Here is a 19,105-nt window from a genome sequence, read left to right as displayed (position 1 = left end):
TGTTTTTAATAAGGGGAAATTAAATGGGAAATGTTGTGCATAAACACTATATAAACAAAAATATTGGGACAATGCTCATAAGAATGTCTAATAAGAAATCTACTAGACACTCACTACTGGAACATTGCTGTGAGGATTTGATTGCATTCAGTAGTGGATGAGGCGCCATCTTATCATTCTAAAGAACACAGCTACACTGTAAAGCCCCATAGCTCAAAGCAGGTGGTGGTGGTGATGGGATATTTACGGGAAAGTGTAACAATCACACATTTAGACTTTTATTTGTGCTGATGTAATCTTTTTATTGCACTAAATTGTGAATTATTACACTACAAGTGAAACTCAATCAGATCCAGATACAGTGCTTACAAAAAAAAAACAAAAAAATAATTTCTCCCCTCTGGCATCAGTATATTATTCATATAATATCCATATGTCATATAATAGAACATAAATAATAGATTTACAAATATATGCATGTCCTTCATGAGACAAGTTGTAAGGAATCGTTTGCATAATTTCTTTTTGGTTTCTAATAATATGAGTCATGTCTATTGTTCATTGTAATGTGTCTTAATTTACAAAAAATTGGATCCTTAACATTGTTCAGTGATTGGTCAATAACGGTGATGATAATGCAACGTTCACCTTGTTCTGCTCATACTTGTAGCCGATTTTCAGCGTCTCAGTGGCACGGATCATGGACTGCATAGAGGTGAAGATGTTCTGGTAGACCAGCTTGGTGAAGCCACGCTTGTCTTCGTCTGTGTAGCCGGTGCCATGGATGATACGCATCTGTTTTATGAATGTGCTCTTGCCGCTCTCTCCCGTACCTGCAGAGAGGAAGTAGACAAGGGTTAGAGCTGGAAAACTCCATCTACTGATCATCATATATTTACACATATGTGCCTTTCACATTGATAAATTATCTGATCTAACACAGACTTATGAACAATTATAGCATAAGTCTCCACCTGGATTTAACTAAGTAAATGATGTGGGGTTGCTTCTGCATTTGGTCAGGTCTAGGTTCAGCAACAGTATGTGCTGAAAGAATGAGGTCAACTGACTACCTGCATATACTGAATATAGACCAGGTTACTCCATCAATGGATTTTTTCTTCCTTGATGATCACGGCCATAGTCCAAGATGACAATGCCTAAATTCATGGTGCTGGAATTGTGAATGAGTGATTCAGGGAGCATGAGATCATCATTTTTACACATGGATTGAGAGAGAGTTCACCACAGAGTCCAGATCTTAACCACATTGAGAATCTTTGGGATGTGCTGGATGGAGAAGACTTTGTGCAGCGGTCAGACTCTACCATCATCAATGCTGCTGCAAGAACTTGGTGTAAAATTAATGCAACACTGGACTGAAATAAATCTTGTGACATTGCAGAGCCTTATATAAACAATGCCACAGTGAAAACAAGCGTAAATACATTAGTGTGTGACCTTTTTTTGGTGGCAACTTTGTTTTTGGCCAGGCTGTGTACAAAAGAATAGTGATTTCTTGATGTTGTGTTTCGATTATGTCTTGCAAAATAGTTTCCACAAGTGTCTTTATTTACCAAACCTCCTAAACCATATATAGAGGTAGTTAGTAAGGGGAGGTTTAGTCTGTCTGTACTGAATAAGTCTTAATAAAAGAGCTCTAAGCCTTTGGTGGGGACTAATGATGCTGCTTTATGTCCTGACTCAGCCCTGGAGCACCTGCAAAAGAGCTTCCTTTGTCCCTCCCACACCTGTCCAGTCTCCAGCACTGCTACAAAATTCAGACTTTTCAGAGCAACACCAGTGAAAACACAGAAATAAAACAAAACGACATGCCAAAAGTCATGAGTTACCATGATAAAAGTGGATAATCACCACCCCATCTCATCTCAAAAATCCAAGCAGACCAATCACAGTTCTTGCATATTGTTATTCACATGCTACAATTAAACTTGACATAAAAGCATAAGTTGAACCTTAGTAGTAGTGACTGATGGGCTATTTGTCCTAACATAGACAAAAAAAATCATTGTACATTATAATTAGGGCTAAGACAAACTATCAATACTAGCGATGTATCATATTGTTTTTGATCGTATTTCTGGTATTTGCTAATTTATGAGTATTTTATCCTCTTTAGTTACACAAATGAATTGTCAAGTGATATATGGAGTATCGCAGAATCACAGTATCGTGATATCATTGTTATATTGTGATATCGTATCACGAGATGCCCTGCGATCGCCAACCCTAGCTATGATAAAGAACATATGATATGCCAGAGTACCAGAGTGAGCCCAGTAAAGCATCATGTTCCTCAAGCACTCAAGTTCTTCTGAATATAACTTTTCAAGGAAACTTTTAGTCCTGAAGGATTATTAGTTACATTTTTGGCTATGTCCAAACAAACTGTTTTATTTTTGACGAGCCTAAAAATACAAAAGGCTCTCAACCTGCCTCTTCTGCCTCTAAAGGTTCAACTTGACCATCTACATTAGTCATATTTAAAAAAAAAAAAAAAGAAGTACAAAGTATGTAGAACTGCATACCTAGAAAAATGGAAACTCAGAAGAGAGCCTGACTAATACTGAAACAGAACGACTCATACATCTGCTGGTTTTCTATTACTCTCCCTCTCTCCACATGCAAAAAGCTTTATATTAGCAGGAGTATACAGGATAAGCCAAAACTCTGAAAGATCGAATTCACTGAATTTAATCTAATTTAACCCTGCATTTTCGTCAATACTAAATAAAAACCACACACACAGCGACACTGCAGAGACAGTATTTATATAAATAATATAATCTTGGTTGTTTCTTTGTGGACTAGTTGATCTAATATATCTGCAGTTTGCGCCTCTAGCCTTTTGGGTACAGAGCTTTAAAATACGGCTGTTCATAGAAAGCTCTATGTTCCCCAGAGTGTGGATTGAGCTGATGACTAACACACACACACACACATACACACACACTGACGATGACTGAATACAATGTAAGAAATGTTTTTTCTCGACAGGCTGTATGATGCAGTAGCACTTTTCTGAATTTACTGTTGAAAAGAAAATCAACGTTAAGCAGCTGCTTACAAGAAACCACAGCCTTTATATATTTTTGTAGAGAATCTGTGGAAAGTTTAAATATTATGGATGAGAAATAACATCAACAACCTGATTAACAACTAGCTCCAGGCTGTGGTGCAGATTAGGGCTGCAACTACTGAATATTTCATTAGTTGACTAATCTGTTGATTATTTCTCTGATTAGTCGATTATTCAACAATTATTTTTTTCCATGCCCTCTGCTTGCTGTGGGTTTAGTTTCTGTTTCTTGCTTTCTCTATTGGTTCAAAATGACAGAAACAGCTGAATATGAGATTTAATTGCCGTAGTCCAGAACACTGCCCTTTAGATATGTAAAATATGTAATCTTGGCACTTTCTGAGTTAACAATTACCTAAAAACAGCTTTAATATTAAGCTAAAACGAACAGAACATAAGGCTAAAAGATCATTAAATATGCTCAGAGCAAATTTGTCAACCAAAAACAGTAACAACCTTAGTTATTATCAGCTAGCTGTTAATCCTTCTGGTTGATGTTTGCTAAATGCTAACTAGTTTAGCTGATTTTAGCTATATATATTTACTTTTCTAGTTTATGTTATAAAGATGTGAACTACTCTAGCTGATTTTACATAGCTGCTAACCACTCTATTTAAAAGTTAGCTAGATGCTAACTACTCTAGCAGATTTTACATAGCTGCTAACCACTATATTTAAAGTTAGCTATATGCTAACTACTCTAGCTGATTGTACATAGCTGCTAACCACTCTATTTAAAGTTAGCTAGATGCTAACTACTCTAGCTGATTGTACATAGCTGCTAACCACTCTATTTAAAGTTAGCTAGATGCTAACTACTCTAGCTGATTGTACATAGCTGCTAACCACTCTATTTAAAGTTATCTAGATGCTAACTACTCTAGCTGATTTTACATAGCTGCTAACCACTCTATTTAAAGTTAGCTAGATGCTAACTACTCTAGCTGATTTTACATAGCTGCTAACCACTCTATTTAAAGTTAGCTACATGCTAACTACTCTAGCTGATTTTACATAGCTGCTAACCACTCTAATTAAAAGTTAGCTAGATGCTAACTACTCTAGCGGATTTTACATAGCTGCTAACCACTATATTTAAAGTTAGCTATATGCTAACTACTCTATCTGATTTTACATAGCTGCTAACCACTCTATTCAAAGTTAGCTAGATGCTAACTACTCTAGCTGATTGTACATAGCTGCTAACCACTCTATTTAAAGTTATCTAGATGCTAACTACTCTAGCTGATTGTACATAGCTGCTAACCACTCTATTTAAAGTTAGCTAGATGCTAACTACTCTCTGATTTTACATAGCTGCTAACCACTCTATTCAAAGCTAGCTAGATGCTAACTACTCTAGCTGATTTAACATAGCTGCTAACCACTATATTTAAAGTTAGCTACATGCTAACTACTCTAGCTGATTTTACATAGCTGTTAACCACTCTATTTAAAGTTAGCTACATGCTAACTACTCTCTGATTTTACATAGCAGCTAACCACTCTATTTAAAGTTAGCTAGATGCTAACTACTCTAGCTGATTTTACATAGCTGCTAACCACTCTATTTAAAGTTGACTAGATGCTAACTACTCTAGCTGATTTTACATAGCTGCTAACCGCTCTATTTAAAGTTAGCTACATGCTAACTACTCTCTGATTTTACATAGCTGCTAACCACTCTATTTAAAGTTAGCTAGATGCTAACTACTCTAGCTGATTTTACATAGCGACTAACCACTCTATTTAAAGTTAGCTAGATGCTAACTACTCTAGCTGATTTTACATAGCTGCTAACCACTCTATTTAAAGTTAGCTAGATGCTAACTACTCTAGCTGATTTTACATAGCGGCTAACCACTCTATTTAAAGTTAGCTAGATGCTAACTACTCTAGCTGATTTTACATAGCTGCTAACCACTCTATTTAAAGTTGGCTAGATGCTAACTACTCTAGCTGATTTTACATAGCTGCTAACCACTCTATTTAAAGTTAGCTACATGCTAACTACTCTAGCTGATTTTACATAGCTGCTAACCACTCTAATTAAAAGTTAGCTATATGCTAACTACTCTAGCGGATTTTACATAGCTGCTAACCACTATATTTAAAGTTAGCTATATGCTAACTACTCTAGCTGATTTTACATAGCTGCTAACCACTATATTTAAAGTTAGCTAGATGCTAACTACTCTAGCTGATTTTACATAGCTGCTAACCACTATATTTAAAGTTAGCTAGATGCTAACTACTCTAGCTGATTTTACATAGCTGCTAACCACTCTATTTAAAGTTATCTAGATGCTAACTACTCTAGCTGATTTTACATAGCTGCTAACCACTCTATTTAAAGTTGGCTAGATGCTAACTACTCTAGCTGATTTTACATAGCTGCTAACCACTCTATTTAAAGTAAGCTACATGCTAACTACTCTAGCTGATTTTACATAGCTGCTAACCACTCTAATTAAAAGTTAGCTAGATGCTAACTACTCTAGCGGATTTTACATAGCTGCTAACCACTATATTTAAAGTTAGCTATATGCTAACTACTCTAGCTGATTTTACATAGCTGCTAACCACTCTATTTAAAGTTGGCTAGATGCTAACTACTCTAGCTGATTTTACATAGCTGCTAACCACTCTATTTAAAGTTAGCTACATGCTAACTACTCTAGCTGATTTTACATAGCTGCTAACCACTCTAATTAAAAGTTAGCTAGATGCTAACTACTCTAGCGGATTTTACATAGCTGCTAACCACTATATTTAAAGTTAGCTATATGCTAACTACTCTAGCTGATTTTACATAGCTGCTAACCACTCTATTTAAAGTAAGCTAGATGCTAACTACTCTCTGATTTTACATAGCTGCTAACCACTCTATTTAAAGTTGGCTAGATGCTAACTACTCTAGCTGATTTTACATAGCTGCTAACCACTCTATTTAAAGTTAGCAAGATGCTAACTACTCTAGCTGATTTTACATAGCTGCTAACCACTATATTTAAAGTTAGCAAGATGCTAACTACTCTAGCTGAAGCTCGTTAGATAGATGTTTAATATGCTTACCTTCCTATAAAATAAATAATTTGGTAAAATGTACTTTTTTTGTTTGCATAAATCATAATTAAATGTGACTCGGGCAAAATTAATAGCTAAGCTGGTGAGTGAAGACATTTTTACTAAATTATAAAGTATCTTAAAAACGGCTGTAGGCTATAAACACTGCATAGATGTTTAGCCTTATTATTAAGTTTTATGAGTCTGCATTTTTATTAATAAAATAGCGAAGTCAATAAAACTAGCTAGTTATGCTCTAAAATTTGTGGCTGGTAAAATATTAACTGATTATAACTGAATATTAAAAAAAAAAATTAATAAGGATTGTTTCTGATTGGTTCTACTCCTTGACTATCTGATAAACTATCCTCTTAAACCACTGCTCCTGCCCTACCTCTAAACCCATACATCACCCAGTGACCCTCCCAAACTACACTTCTTAATTTTTTTTTTTGCGTTTTTCAAACTTGAGCTGACGGTGGAGTTAGCTAAAATAATGGGGTTTAGTGCACCGTTGAGTTAGATTTATGCTAGGTTAACTGCTTTAGCTGATGCTAGCTAGATGCTTACTAATTTATCTTACGTTAGACAAACGTTAACTTAACCATCTAGCTTATGTTACCTACATAATTACTACTATATCTGATGTTAAACCTCTTAAAAGGTCTTGCTGATTTTAGCTAGAAGTTAAATAAATAAGCCCTTATTAGAATTCAAAGTATTACTTAGCTCTGTTAGCACATAGCTTATCTGAAGAGGAGGCCTGGTAATCACCCAACAAAAAACTTTTTTTAATTCCTATATTCTTCAATTTTTATATTCTTCTTTTTTCGATCTCTTTAAGTCTTTTTATCTCTTGATTGTTTCATTGTGTTTAAACAGGCTGAGCTGTATTGCTATGAAGCAAAGAGATGAGGTCTGTTAGCTTAGCATACGACTGGCATTTGAACAAAACTACAAGCCACTAAATATTAACGTCATATAAAGCCCTTATTTATAAGCCTATTTTCCCTCTGAATTTAGACAGTAGGCTGTATAAATTTATAGTTTGATATATTATAATATCAAACAAAAAATGGGTAAATGAATAAACAGTTACGCTTCCCCAAAACATTTTAAAAAAATAAAAAATTGTTCCAATATCCAAACCAAACATCACACAGGAAACCATTTGACAATGACAGTCAAAGCCATTTCTAGACAAAGATAGAGCAAGCGCGAGAGAGTGACGGTGCATGCGAGAGTGTGCGAGAGTGCACAGGAGCTGAAGTGGTGATGGCGTGTAGAGCCTCTCAAGATAAACTGAAGGACCTCTTCACTGACTGAACACCCCTAAATAACTTCACACTGAGTGATGCATTGTTTTGGATGACCAAAGCGCTGTCAGTAATGTGCTAAAGGCTAAAATTAGAAAGAACCACTTTAAGGCGATGGAGAAATGTAATCACATAAACTGTAAAACGAGTAAAAGATGAACAAAAACAAATAAAAAACAGTATAGACGATGTATTTGCTAGTAGAAATCTTGGTTAGCATGCTGGCTAGTGCAGCACTGAGCTCTCTCTTCACACAGGCCTGCAGACGCCCACGCGGAAACACAAGCTCACACTAGCGCAGAGAGCGAGAGAGAGAGCGAGAGAGAGAGAGAGAGAGAAAACAGAGGTAGAGAATGACAGAAATCAAGAAACCTCATCACAAACCACAGGAAGTACACCACAACCACATCACACTCATTTATCCACAAATCACAAAGTGCAGTTCTCGCTTCTCAGTTCCAGCTGCCTCAGCACTGAGCATTATTGATAAAACATCAATTATTGCATTACTGCAATTTTATGTGGCTCAGCCTTCTCCAGATATAATCACGATGCTCAAGATATGACCAGGTGAAACAGGGTCCTATATTGCCATTTAAGCATCAAACATATAGTTCTATATAACACTGCAAAAGGGATCTTTGACTAGACAGAACCCTTTCTGGTGCATTTAAAGCAAAAATGTCAAGCTAACACAGGTTGCCAGATTGGCACCTAGTGGCAAGCGACGACGAGGTTTTCTATGTAGCTAATCAGAGAATATATATGCATTTCAATAGTCAGAATATCCATCTTTACAATGCTAGCGGTGGCAGTAATTTATCCAGCTATGCTCAACAACCTTACCGAAGCTCAATGATGACCTGTTCAGCAGCACGCAAACTTTTTGCATGCTGCTGTCTATACCTGGCCACACAGAGTGAGGAAACAGGACTGGGGGAATGGTGGTGGGCAGATTCGGAAAATAAAACCTACACAGATTTCTGTGATGTACTGCACAGTTTAAGAAATAAATAATTAAAACTACTGGATGAAGCTCTGTTATCAAGAGCTGCCAGTGCTTTAACTTAACATGTTTCTTTATTAAACATCATGTTGTGAGTTACTACAGAAAATAATATAATCCTTAATTGTCCTTTAAATTTGAAAAAAACAGTAAAACCCTTTTTGGTGCACTTCAAGCAAAAAAGGGTTCTTGGACTGTCATGATAATTTTTATACATATATATATATATATATATATATATATATATATATATATATATATATATATATATATATATATATATAGGCATGACCAATATTTCTCTAGCCTCAATATTACAGATTAAATCTTTCTTTACTTATGAATTAACTATTTTAGTTCTATTTTAGCCAGTCACATAATAGCAAATGCATTAATAATAGAGTAAAACTTGCTAACAAGCGTTCTGCATAGAACTGAAAAGTGGTTATCTGACTTTAAACAATAAAATGTTTTTCTATTTTTTCTATGCTAAAATGCTTCTACAAAGCCTTTAAAAGAACCAACTAGAAGACCTTTCCCACCACACAGAAGAACCATGAATGAATTATGCATTATAAATATTTATTTTTCTTTTCTAAAACATTTACTGTAACTCTACAGATGATTATATTTTAACTGGTAGCCAAAGTTAGGGTAAGCTAATGATCTGATCAGACACCATAAACACCTCGGCCAAACAGCCAGAAACAGGCCAGTGTGTTTTGCTGCTTATCTGAGAAGAAAGAATCTTCACTAGTTAAAGGGGTTAAAAGTGTGGCTGGGGGTTTTATTTTAATACAATGTCTGCTAGTTAAACGCTTTCTGAAATCTTTAAAAGGACATATTATCTGTGCTTTTTAATAAACTCAGTTACTTGACTGGAATACTGAAGGAACAGAATGAGAGCTAGTGCCTTGTGTGCACTGTGAGATACGCAGGCCACAGGTGCTGTGATAGTATCTGTTAGAGAACTGAAAATCAGGTTTACAAGTAAATAAGGATTTTATCCTGTTAGGAAAAGTTTCAAAGCAGGCTCTGAGCTAGATCATGATCATGATGACAAAGCTCATGTTCTCCAGTTTCAGTTGCAAACAGTGGTCGAAACCCTGTCTTGGGTTTGTTCAGAAGTCCAGTGTTAGCACTGTTAACATCATGTGGATCATGTGATGTGATGCGTCTCACACACACACACATACACACACACACACACACACACACACACACACACACAAAGTACAGTTCATTATGGTTCAACATGCTGAGTCATGAGACATTACTATAGTTACTATGGTGTTAGCACTATTCCAACATGTACCAAAAGCAGTGTTCAAAAGACTATAAAGCAGAGGTACCAAGCCTGTACACACTGGTTCAGTGGGGCTTCAGGTTTTCATTATATACAACCAAACTGCCATTCTGGGCCATTGCTGATATCTGGTATACATGTACAGCTCTGGATTTTGCTATTTATAGGTTTATGTTCGAGTAAAATTAACATTGTTGTTTTGTTTTATAAACAATGAACAACATTTCTTCCAAATTTCAAATAAAAATATTGTCATTTACAGCATTTATTTCCAGAAAATAAGAAATGGCTGAAATAACAAAAAATATGCAGAGCTTTTATTTAACCTTAAATAATGCAAAGAAAACAAGTTCATATTCATAAAGTTTTAAGAGTTCATTAATCAATATTTGGTAGAATAATCCTGTTTTTTAATCACAGTTTTCATGCATCTTGGGTCAGTTCAGCTTGATTTGATGGCTTGTGATCATCCGTCTTCCTCTTGATTATATTCCAGAGGTTTTCAATTTGGTAAAATCAAAACTCATCATTTTTAAGTGAGCTCTTGTTTTTTTCCAGACCTGTGTATACTGTATCTGCCAATGCCGATATAAACATTTATAACTTACAGAAAGACTAGACCCTCTGATATAACTTAAGAAAAAAGGTAATATTTTTTTGCCTTATATTTTAGCTTTTAACCAATTTAACCAACCATGTTCTAATCCTTTTTTAATTAGCAGTTAAGAGAAACAATATATCTATTGAAACTAGATTGAAACTTAAAAAAATCTATCTATTTAAGCTCATTTTTAAAGTTGAATGATTAGTGTAGGTCAATTGTAGTTGTACACAACTATCTACGCATTGGCCCAATGCTGATGATTCTGTATAAAAGAAAGCAATTATTGTCTGCTACCGATATAATTCCAATATCATCATGCATCTCTACTGATTCCAGCAGTTTGGACAGTTAGTCAGTCTTGAAACAACTGATGGAATTTGCTTCTGCTTGGCTGGAATGAAAACCTTCAGTCAAAACATGCAGATTTTAAGCCACAATCCCACGTTTAATTATTCGTTTATACCCCTTACTATAATTTAGCCAGAAAAACGCAATTCATGGAGTTAAAACTACATTTCATATTATCTACATTTATATTATCTACATTTATATTATCTACATTTGTGGCTGTAATACAGAAGTAGGGAACTCCAGTCCTGGAAGGACAGATTCCTGTACGGTTTTGTAGTTTTCCCTCCTCAAACACACCTGATTAAATACCCAGGTTGACTTCCAGGTTTACTCAGTATGTTACAGCAGGGAAATCATCAAGCTGTTTCAGACTCTGGCCCCTTATTTCCTTCCACCTGTTGTTCTACATAAATGTTAAATAAATATTAATGCTATGTTCTATTTACCTCTGGCAGAAGTCAGCTGCAAATTATTCAGATAATTGGATACTGATTTCAAACAATTTCCAAAAAACAATTAGCCAAAGACCAGTGTTTACCACAAACAATTACGTTTGGCAATCAATCATTCACCAGTGTTTTATTCCATACTATATCTAACCAACATGTCATGCTTCTAACCAACATCTCTTAGGTTAGCATTTTTAGCAATACCATCTGATAACAATGTGTAACAAAATATTTTGCAGATCCAAACATAATGGAAACACATTCACAGAAGGAAATTGAACAGTAGGTTATGTTCAACTGATTTAATTAGACACAAATAAATAGAATTGCTAAAAAAATGGTATGTATAACTGTAGGCCTGTGTACTGGCAAGAACTTGAATGTATCAGGATACAGGGGTTATAAAATATTGCAATATACATACAATTTACATGTAATCTAATAATAAAAAATACTGTATTTTTGAAAATCACTTCTGATGGCATTCCAGTTAAAATTTCCTACATGGAACTTAGAATTTCCAACATCCGAATTTACAATTAATGCAAAATACAGGTTTGTGTTGTTTGGCCTATATTGTTAGGCGAGCTTTATTTAAAAGAAGCTTTAGCCTTTTGTGTGTTTTTTTACATAGTTCTTGGAACCTCTGAATGCTTTATCTGAAGCAGATCACATTTGTGTATCTGTTACATATTAATTATCTGTTGATATCAATGTATCACAATAAAGTAAAAAACATTCCAATAAATATTACTGAAAAAAATATTACTACAAAATCAATCATAGAATTGCACAACCACTAAACACAGGATTGATACCAGACAGAGTACATTGGGACTTATTACTATCAGTGTGTAAATTGTAGTTCTTTTGTCTGTAAAAAATACAAACCAAAAAACAAACACTAAACGGTAACTGGCCTATATCTGTACAGTGCAGTAAAATGCATGAAACACATGCTGAGTATAGCTCTATTACAGATTATATGAATGCAGCTTTCAAGTAAATGGACCTTATACATGTATATGTACAGAACTAGACCACATGCAGTGTCTATTCCTGGCCTTTGATCTTGCATTATGTCACAATGACCTGATTCAGTGACTGTATTACCCTAGTTTTTAGTCTTGACATCTCCTTGATGCTCTCTGAATTACACACATCATTACTGAGCCTTGATGGAATCTCTTGCACTAAGCAGGTCATGTTATCCAATGTGGTGGTAGAGTATTCTTTAGCGAGGTCAGTGATATCTGTCTAGTTTCGTTATTTAAAAAAAAATACTGATATAAAATTAGTTTAGTTTAGTTTAGTCTACAGTAGACTGTAGTACTACTGTCAGAACATACTCATATTTTAGTATTTTAATGTTTTTTTCTTTTCACATTGCAAAACAAATATTTTTTACATGTCAATGTCAATTTTATAATGAATGGACCAACTGGCACATAACTTCGAATAAAAAATGACATATAAAGTTTATGACAACTTGTATTATAATTAAATGCGATAACAAAATTATTGTCAGTATAAGAACATTTTATGCCGTTGACATAATTTTATATACTAATATAATATATCTCATAGCCTTTTAGAAAGAATGGACTTTAAATTTTTCGGAATCCTCAGACTCATACTCAGAAATTGAAATATAAAATAATCAAATTAAATTAATTAATAAAATAAAACAAACACGCATTATTCTGTTTTTAAACAAACCAACTTATCAGTTATTTCATGCTAATAATCTCTACTTACTGTAAAAACATAATAAGCAACATCAATGTCAGCAAAACTGATTCAGCTGTCCATATATTGATAATTCAATTTGTATTATAAATAAATGCGATATTATTTTTGTCAGTGTAAGAAAATTTTATGCTGTTGACAATTTTATATACTAATAATATCTAATAGCCTGTTAGAAAGAACAGACTTTTAATTATTAGAAATACTCAGACTCATAGTCAGGAATTGAAATATAAAATAAAAATCAATAAATAAAGTGAAACAAACACGCAATATTCAGTTTTTAAACAAACCAACTTATCAGTTATTTCATGCTAATAAAACTCCACTTGCTGAGAAAAACATAATAAGCAATATCAATGTCAGCAAAACTGATTCAGATGTCCATATATTGATAATTCAAGGCCCATAATCAATCCATAATCATCTTTTTCTGACTGGTGTTCATGCCAGAACCAAAACTGCCTTCCCACACTCCCAGAAAGTAATTTACATACAGTTTCTTTAAAGCAGCGGGTGGTGCAACCATTGAGGAAGTATTATATTTGCTCTGGGTTTTACATTCTTATGTTATAATGGCTCAACAAGGAATAAAGGAATTACACTCTGTATTTGCTGATGGCACAGTCCCTAAGTTGAGACTATTAAAATGTTCATCACCATACGATTCTTAATTGAACCAAAAGTGTTCTAGCAAAGTTCTAGAAATTGCTTGATTGCAGATTTTAATGGATGAGATGTTTTTTATTCTCTAAAATAGATGTTCCATTCCATGTGGATCCATAAGCTTTCAGACAATGTGCACAAAGATCCAGATGAAATAAAAAGTAAAGTACGGACATTAGGTTCCATCCGTATCCAAATATCACTTTGAGTATAAGACTAAGACTTTAGATAGAGTTCAGAGTTCTATCATTGTAACTTTTTTGTACAACTATACAGCTACTTCCCACAGAGGAGAATCACCCAAACTGCCCAGCACTTTCTCTCACAAGCTCTTTCTCACACATTGATCCCAAGAATGAACTTGCAGCAGAAAAAGATACCTAAAATGTTTTCTAGTTCACAATCACTTGAGGACATTTAACAATAATCTGTATCTTACTTAGCTATCGGTTATATAAATATATACTTATTTAATTATATTAATCATAAGTACTAATGTATTTTTTTGAGGTCTGTTTCAAGTATCTACAGCTCTGGAATATAATCAAGAGGAATATGGATGATCACAAGCCATCAAACCAAGCTGAACTGCTTGAATCTTTGCACCAGGAGTGGCATAAAGTTATCCAAAAGCAGTGTGTAAGACTGGTGGAGGAGAACATGCCAAACGCATTAAAACTGTTATTAAAAACCAGGGTTATTCCACTAAATATTGGTTTCTGAACTCTTTGAACTTTATGAATATGAACTTGTTTTCTTTGCATTATTTGAGGTCTGAAAGCTCTGCATCTTTTTTTATTTCAGCCATTTTTTTTCTGCAAATAAATATTTTTATTTGGAATTTGGGAGAAATATCGGCAGTTTATACAATAAAACAACAATGTTCATTTTACTCATACATACACCTATAAATAGCAAAAGCAAAGAAACTGATTCAGAAGTTTTGTCAATTTTTTTCCAGAGCTGTATATTTGCAATTGCAGTTTTTGGCATATTCTGAACAATGGACAAGTAATATGGCACGCCTGTAATAGATGTTAAGCAATACATTCACTACAACAAAATCAAAAATTTCTGAGAACAAACAAACATGGTAACAATAGAGTAGGGGATTGTTATTTTGTACTTTCTACAATAGGCAAAAAAAAATGGTGTAAAAATAGAATAGAAATGTTCTGTTTCTTTTTCTTGTGGCAGTGGTCATATTTCGCTTGAACTTTTAACAATATTGCCCCATTCTGTCCGTATGCACAAGCTTTCGGAGAATGTGCACCAAAATACAGATTAAATGAGCAAAGAGTGCATAAATGTATTTAATGTTAAGCATATATGAGTCTAGATTACCTAGAGCACTCCCATCTTATTTTTTTAAAGCATGAAGACATCTCGCCCAGTAGAAACAGTAATAATGCAATTTTTAGAACATATTATTGCTTTTGTCCTCAAAATAAACCCTCTTGGCAACCCGCGGTGCACTTCATTTCATTAACATGATTACTTTGATTCATCAAGATTCGAGACATGTGACCGTGAGCGCACCAAGACGGCGTGGGTTCGTGTCCATAACTAGAAACTTGTCCAACTATTCTGATTTTATGATGTTAATGAGTATCATAAGTTGCTTCATGGAAAATCAATTGATTACTGTGGAAGGGGGAAATTCTGAATCGCTGGCTTTTCCCCCGCGGGGTCAGTGTGAATGAAGAAAGCCCCTGTGACAGAGTTTAGCCTAATTCCTAGAAAACTCCTTCAGTGGGGTGATGCTGAAGTCAGAGCTGGTCCTCGGCCAGAGAACCAGCACAACATCAAAGCTGTTAGTAAAGATGGCACATCAGTAGCAATGGGTTTCTGTGTTGGGATCTTATCAGTGGAAAACACTGGATTGGACGACAGAAAAAAAGTGAAAAAAAAAGAAAAAGAAAAGTGAATTAGGGTTAGAAATCTAGTCTAAAACAAACAGCACACATTCATAATAATCTATATGGTGCTCAAACTACTTAAAGGATCTACCAGTCAGGGTTTAAACACAATACTGCATTTATAAAAGTTGAAGCAGTACTGCAAAACATGTCACAATATTTTGATAGATCAATATTTTAGGCTTGGATGGAGCTGTCCTGCCTTGAAAACCCATTCCATGAAGCTCTCTATACTCTACTGTTTTTAAGTTAATCTGAAGCTACATGAAGTTTGGAGGTCTGTAGTGATTGACTCACTACAGAAAAGTTGACTGACTGCAGAAAGTTGGAGACCTCTGTGCATTATGTTTTTCAGCATGTGCTGACCCCGCCCTGTTATTTTACACTGATAGACTTCATAAGTTGCTGTCGTTCCCAGTCGCTTCCACTTTAGCCCAGTGATACTCAGTGATAAAACTCTTGCATTCGGACTGCAATTGAAAAAAAAAAACAGGAGGACTAGTGAGTTTCTAGGCTTTCTTGGTCACATGACATTGTGTTCAGTAGCTCCTCCATTTCCACTCACTGTTGTGTTTTCATTAATCTCTGTGGAAACGCACGCCCAAAGTGTGATTACAGTGCGTAGCAGTGGACAAAAAGCTACTTTATTAAACGCAAGGTGATGAAACTCAAATATATGCAAAAGTTCAGCGAAAAACAGTAGGTAATTCAGTCTGTAACACATACATGGTCGTTATGGACAGGAATAAAATCATAGAGGACCCCCCATAAAAGAGAAAATTACCCAAGGACCCCCTAAGAAACTAATCCAGTCTGAATAGGGCTTTTTGTTACAATATCACTGACAGTTGGCTGTGGAATATTTCGTAGTGAGAAAATTTCATGACTGAACTTGTTGCACAAGACTTTATCTCATCACGGTACCACGCTAGAGCTCAATGAGCTCCTGAGAGAGACCCATTCTTTCACTAATGTTTACAGAAACAGTATGCATGACTAGCTGTTTATTTTATACACCTGTTTCCATGGAAGTTATTAGAACAAATGTTTAATGATACGAATGGACAATCAAATACTTTTGGAATAAAATGTAATTCAAACCTGCTAGCTAGTAGAGGTGGGCGATATGGCCCTAAAATGATATCACAATATTTCATGGTATTTACGAGATAATGATACTGTTGGCGATGTGACAAAACATTGAATTAAAAAAAAAATAAGAATACACTACTGCAACACAATTAAAAAATAATAAAAATGTAATTTTATTACTGCATACAATCCGATATGCCATATCCCTAACTGAGATATAAAAAATACAAGAATTTTATCAGATTTGTAACAGAAATCAATGATCCAGAATGTCATGATACTAATAATGCACTCCAAATATCTCCATATATTCTGGATTAAAGTTAAATAAATTATACTGGACAGATATATAACCTGTCTCTAGTAGCATATAATTGGAAATTAGAACAGTGTGACTTTTTCTTTTGCTAAATACTAAAAAAAAGTAGTACCCTGATGTGATAATTAGGGGTGGTTGATATGGCACCATATTTCATATTATAATATTGTTCACAATATTCAAAAATGTTATCAATGGCGATATTATTGCATATGATATGATATATGGCACACCCCTACAAGCCAGTATTGCATACATCACCACTAAGCCTCTTAATTATTAGAGCAGCAGACTTAAGCAGGAGACTACTGGCTAACACTAGGTGCAACTTTCAGTCTACAGAACAAACCCAACAACAAACATACTGAACTCCAGCACAGCCTGAAACACACGCTCTCTCTCTCTCTCCAAGTCTATTAAAAGGGGATTTCCGTGTTCAGACTCCTTCACTCTGCTGGAGAGCTTCCATCCAACTGGAACAACAGGTCTGAAAATCCCACAAACCATTCAGCCCACTGCTGAACGCTCACGCACCGAAAACGAAAGAAAGACAACGCACTGATCACAAATATTTGCTAAGCATTCAAAAAACCAGAATCAAAAAGAATACAGGCATTCAGTTCTTCAAAGTGGCAATCCTTTAGTTGTCATGGCAACACCCCCTTCGTCTGTTTATTTTATTGAGAATGTTCAAATTGAACTTGATTTCTCTCTCTCTCTCTCTCTCTCTCTCTCTGCGTGGACATACTAGACATTTTATGAATGAACAACAAGACATAACTGTCTGCGGGAAAAGTGAAAAAGCACTAATGGCCTTGGGAACACATGAAAGACAAGCTTCTTTAGAAACTACTTCAGAAAAAATGGCCTGTAATTCAATTTTTTACAGCCTGAAATTACAAAAAAAAAAAAAAGAAAAACAAAAACAGTAGCACTCATTTTAACTTTGTGGAAAAAGTGAGTGGGGTCTTCTGTTTTTTGATACCCTCTCCTGGTGGGTGATGTTTCATGGTGTTAAACGCTTTTCTACTTAATTCAGAATCCTAACACATTAACATTAACATTAATTTGTCTACATGTTGTTTGTTCATAGATATTATTACATGTTTTTTTTCCCCACAGTCATCTACCTCACTATTGCTGTTCCACTCATGTAATTACCTCAGCAGTGCTATCTTAGTGATAGATTTACCTCCGCAGAGCTGTTAAAATTATGCTTTTACCTCAGCAGTGCTGTTCCACTCATGCAACTACTTTAGCAGTGCTATCTTAGTCATGGATTTACCCTTAGCAGTGCTGTTCTAATCATGCATTTACTTCAGCAGTGCTATTACACTTGTAATTCCTTTAGCAGTGCTATTTTAGTCATAAATTTACCTCAGCAGAGCTGTTCTAATCAAGCATTTACTTCAGCAGTGCTATTCCACTCATGTCATTACTTCAGCAGTGCTATTTTAGTCATAGATTTACCTCAGCAGTGCTCTTTTTTTAATCATAAATTTACTTCAGTACAGCTACTTTAGCAACTTGTGAGGTAAATGTACCGAAGAATGAAGAACGCAGCCAGCATAGCTTATTTTACTATCCTAGCCCTGTATAGCTTGTATCTTTGAACTGGAAACCAGACAGTTTGTAAAGAGATAGAGATAAAAAAAAAAAAAAAAAAAAAAAAAAAAACACACCAAACTTTCTCATTTAATTTGTGCTAATAGAGCCTAAAAATACTTTAAACTTATGATGCCAAACTTTAGTTGCATTATGAACCTATTCACATAACACATTTTCTCATTAATTTGTATATTATTACATGTTTTTTTTTACCCACAGTCATCTACCTCACTATTGCTGTTCTACTCATGTAATTACCTCAGCAGTGCCATCTTAGTGATAGATTTACCTCAGCAGTGCTGTTCCACACATGCATTTACTTCAGCAGTGCTATTCCACTCGTAATTCCTTTAGCAGTGCTATTTTAGTCATAAATGTACCTCAGCAGAGCTGTTCTAATCAATCTCTGTGAAGAGAGAGAAAAAAAATATATATATATCACACCAAACTTTCTTTTATTTAATTTGTGCTAATAGAGCCTAAAAATACTTTAAACTTACACTGCCAAACTTTAGTTGCATTATGAACCTATTGACATAACACATTTTCTCTAA

At 34.8% G+C, this 19,105-nt stretch overlaps 1 protein-coding gene across 2 annotated transcripts in view; it reads right to left on the bottom strand.

Moving 5' to 3' along the window:
• The window catches only part of gna11b (guanine nucleotide binding protein (G protein), alpha 11b (Gq class)), a 59,982-nt gene that overhangs the window by 16,226 nt on the left and 24,651 nt on the right, over positions 1–19,105 (bottom strand). For both annotated transcript variants that reach the window (XM_022678952.2, XM_007258431.4), the window contains exon 2: positions 649–833. In XM_022678952.2, the coding sequence (XP_022534673.1) occupies positions 649–833 (185 nt within the window). The remainder of the gene's footprint in view (positions 1–648; positions 834–19,105) is intronic.

Source organism: Astyanax mexicanus, chromosome 4 (genome assembly GCF_023375975.1).
Source record: "Astyanax mexicanus isolate ESR-SI-001 chromosome 4, AstMex3_surface, whole genome shotgun sequence".
Taxonomy (NCBI): domain Eukaryota; kingdom Metazoa; phylum Chordata; class Actinopteri; order Characiformes; family Acestrorhamphidae; genus Astyanax; species Astyanax mexicanus.
Note: the sequence above shows the minus strand (reverse complement) of the source record. Positions and strands in the feature narration are given on the sequence as shown.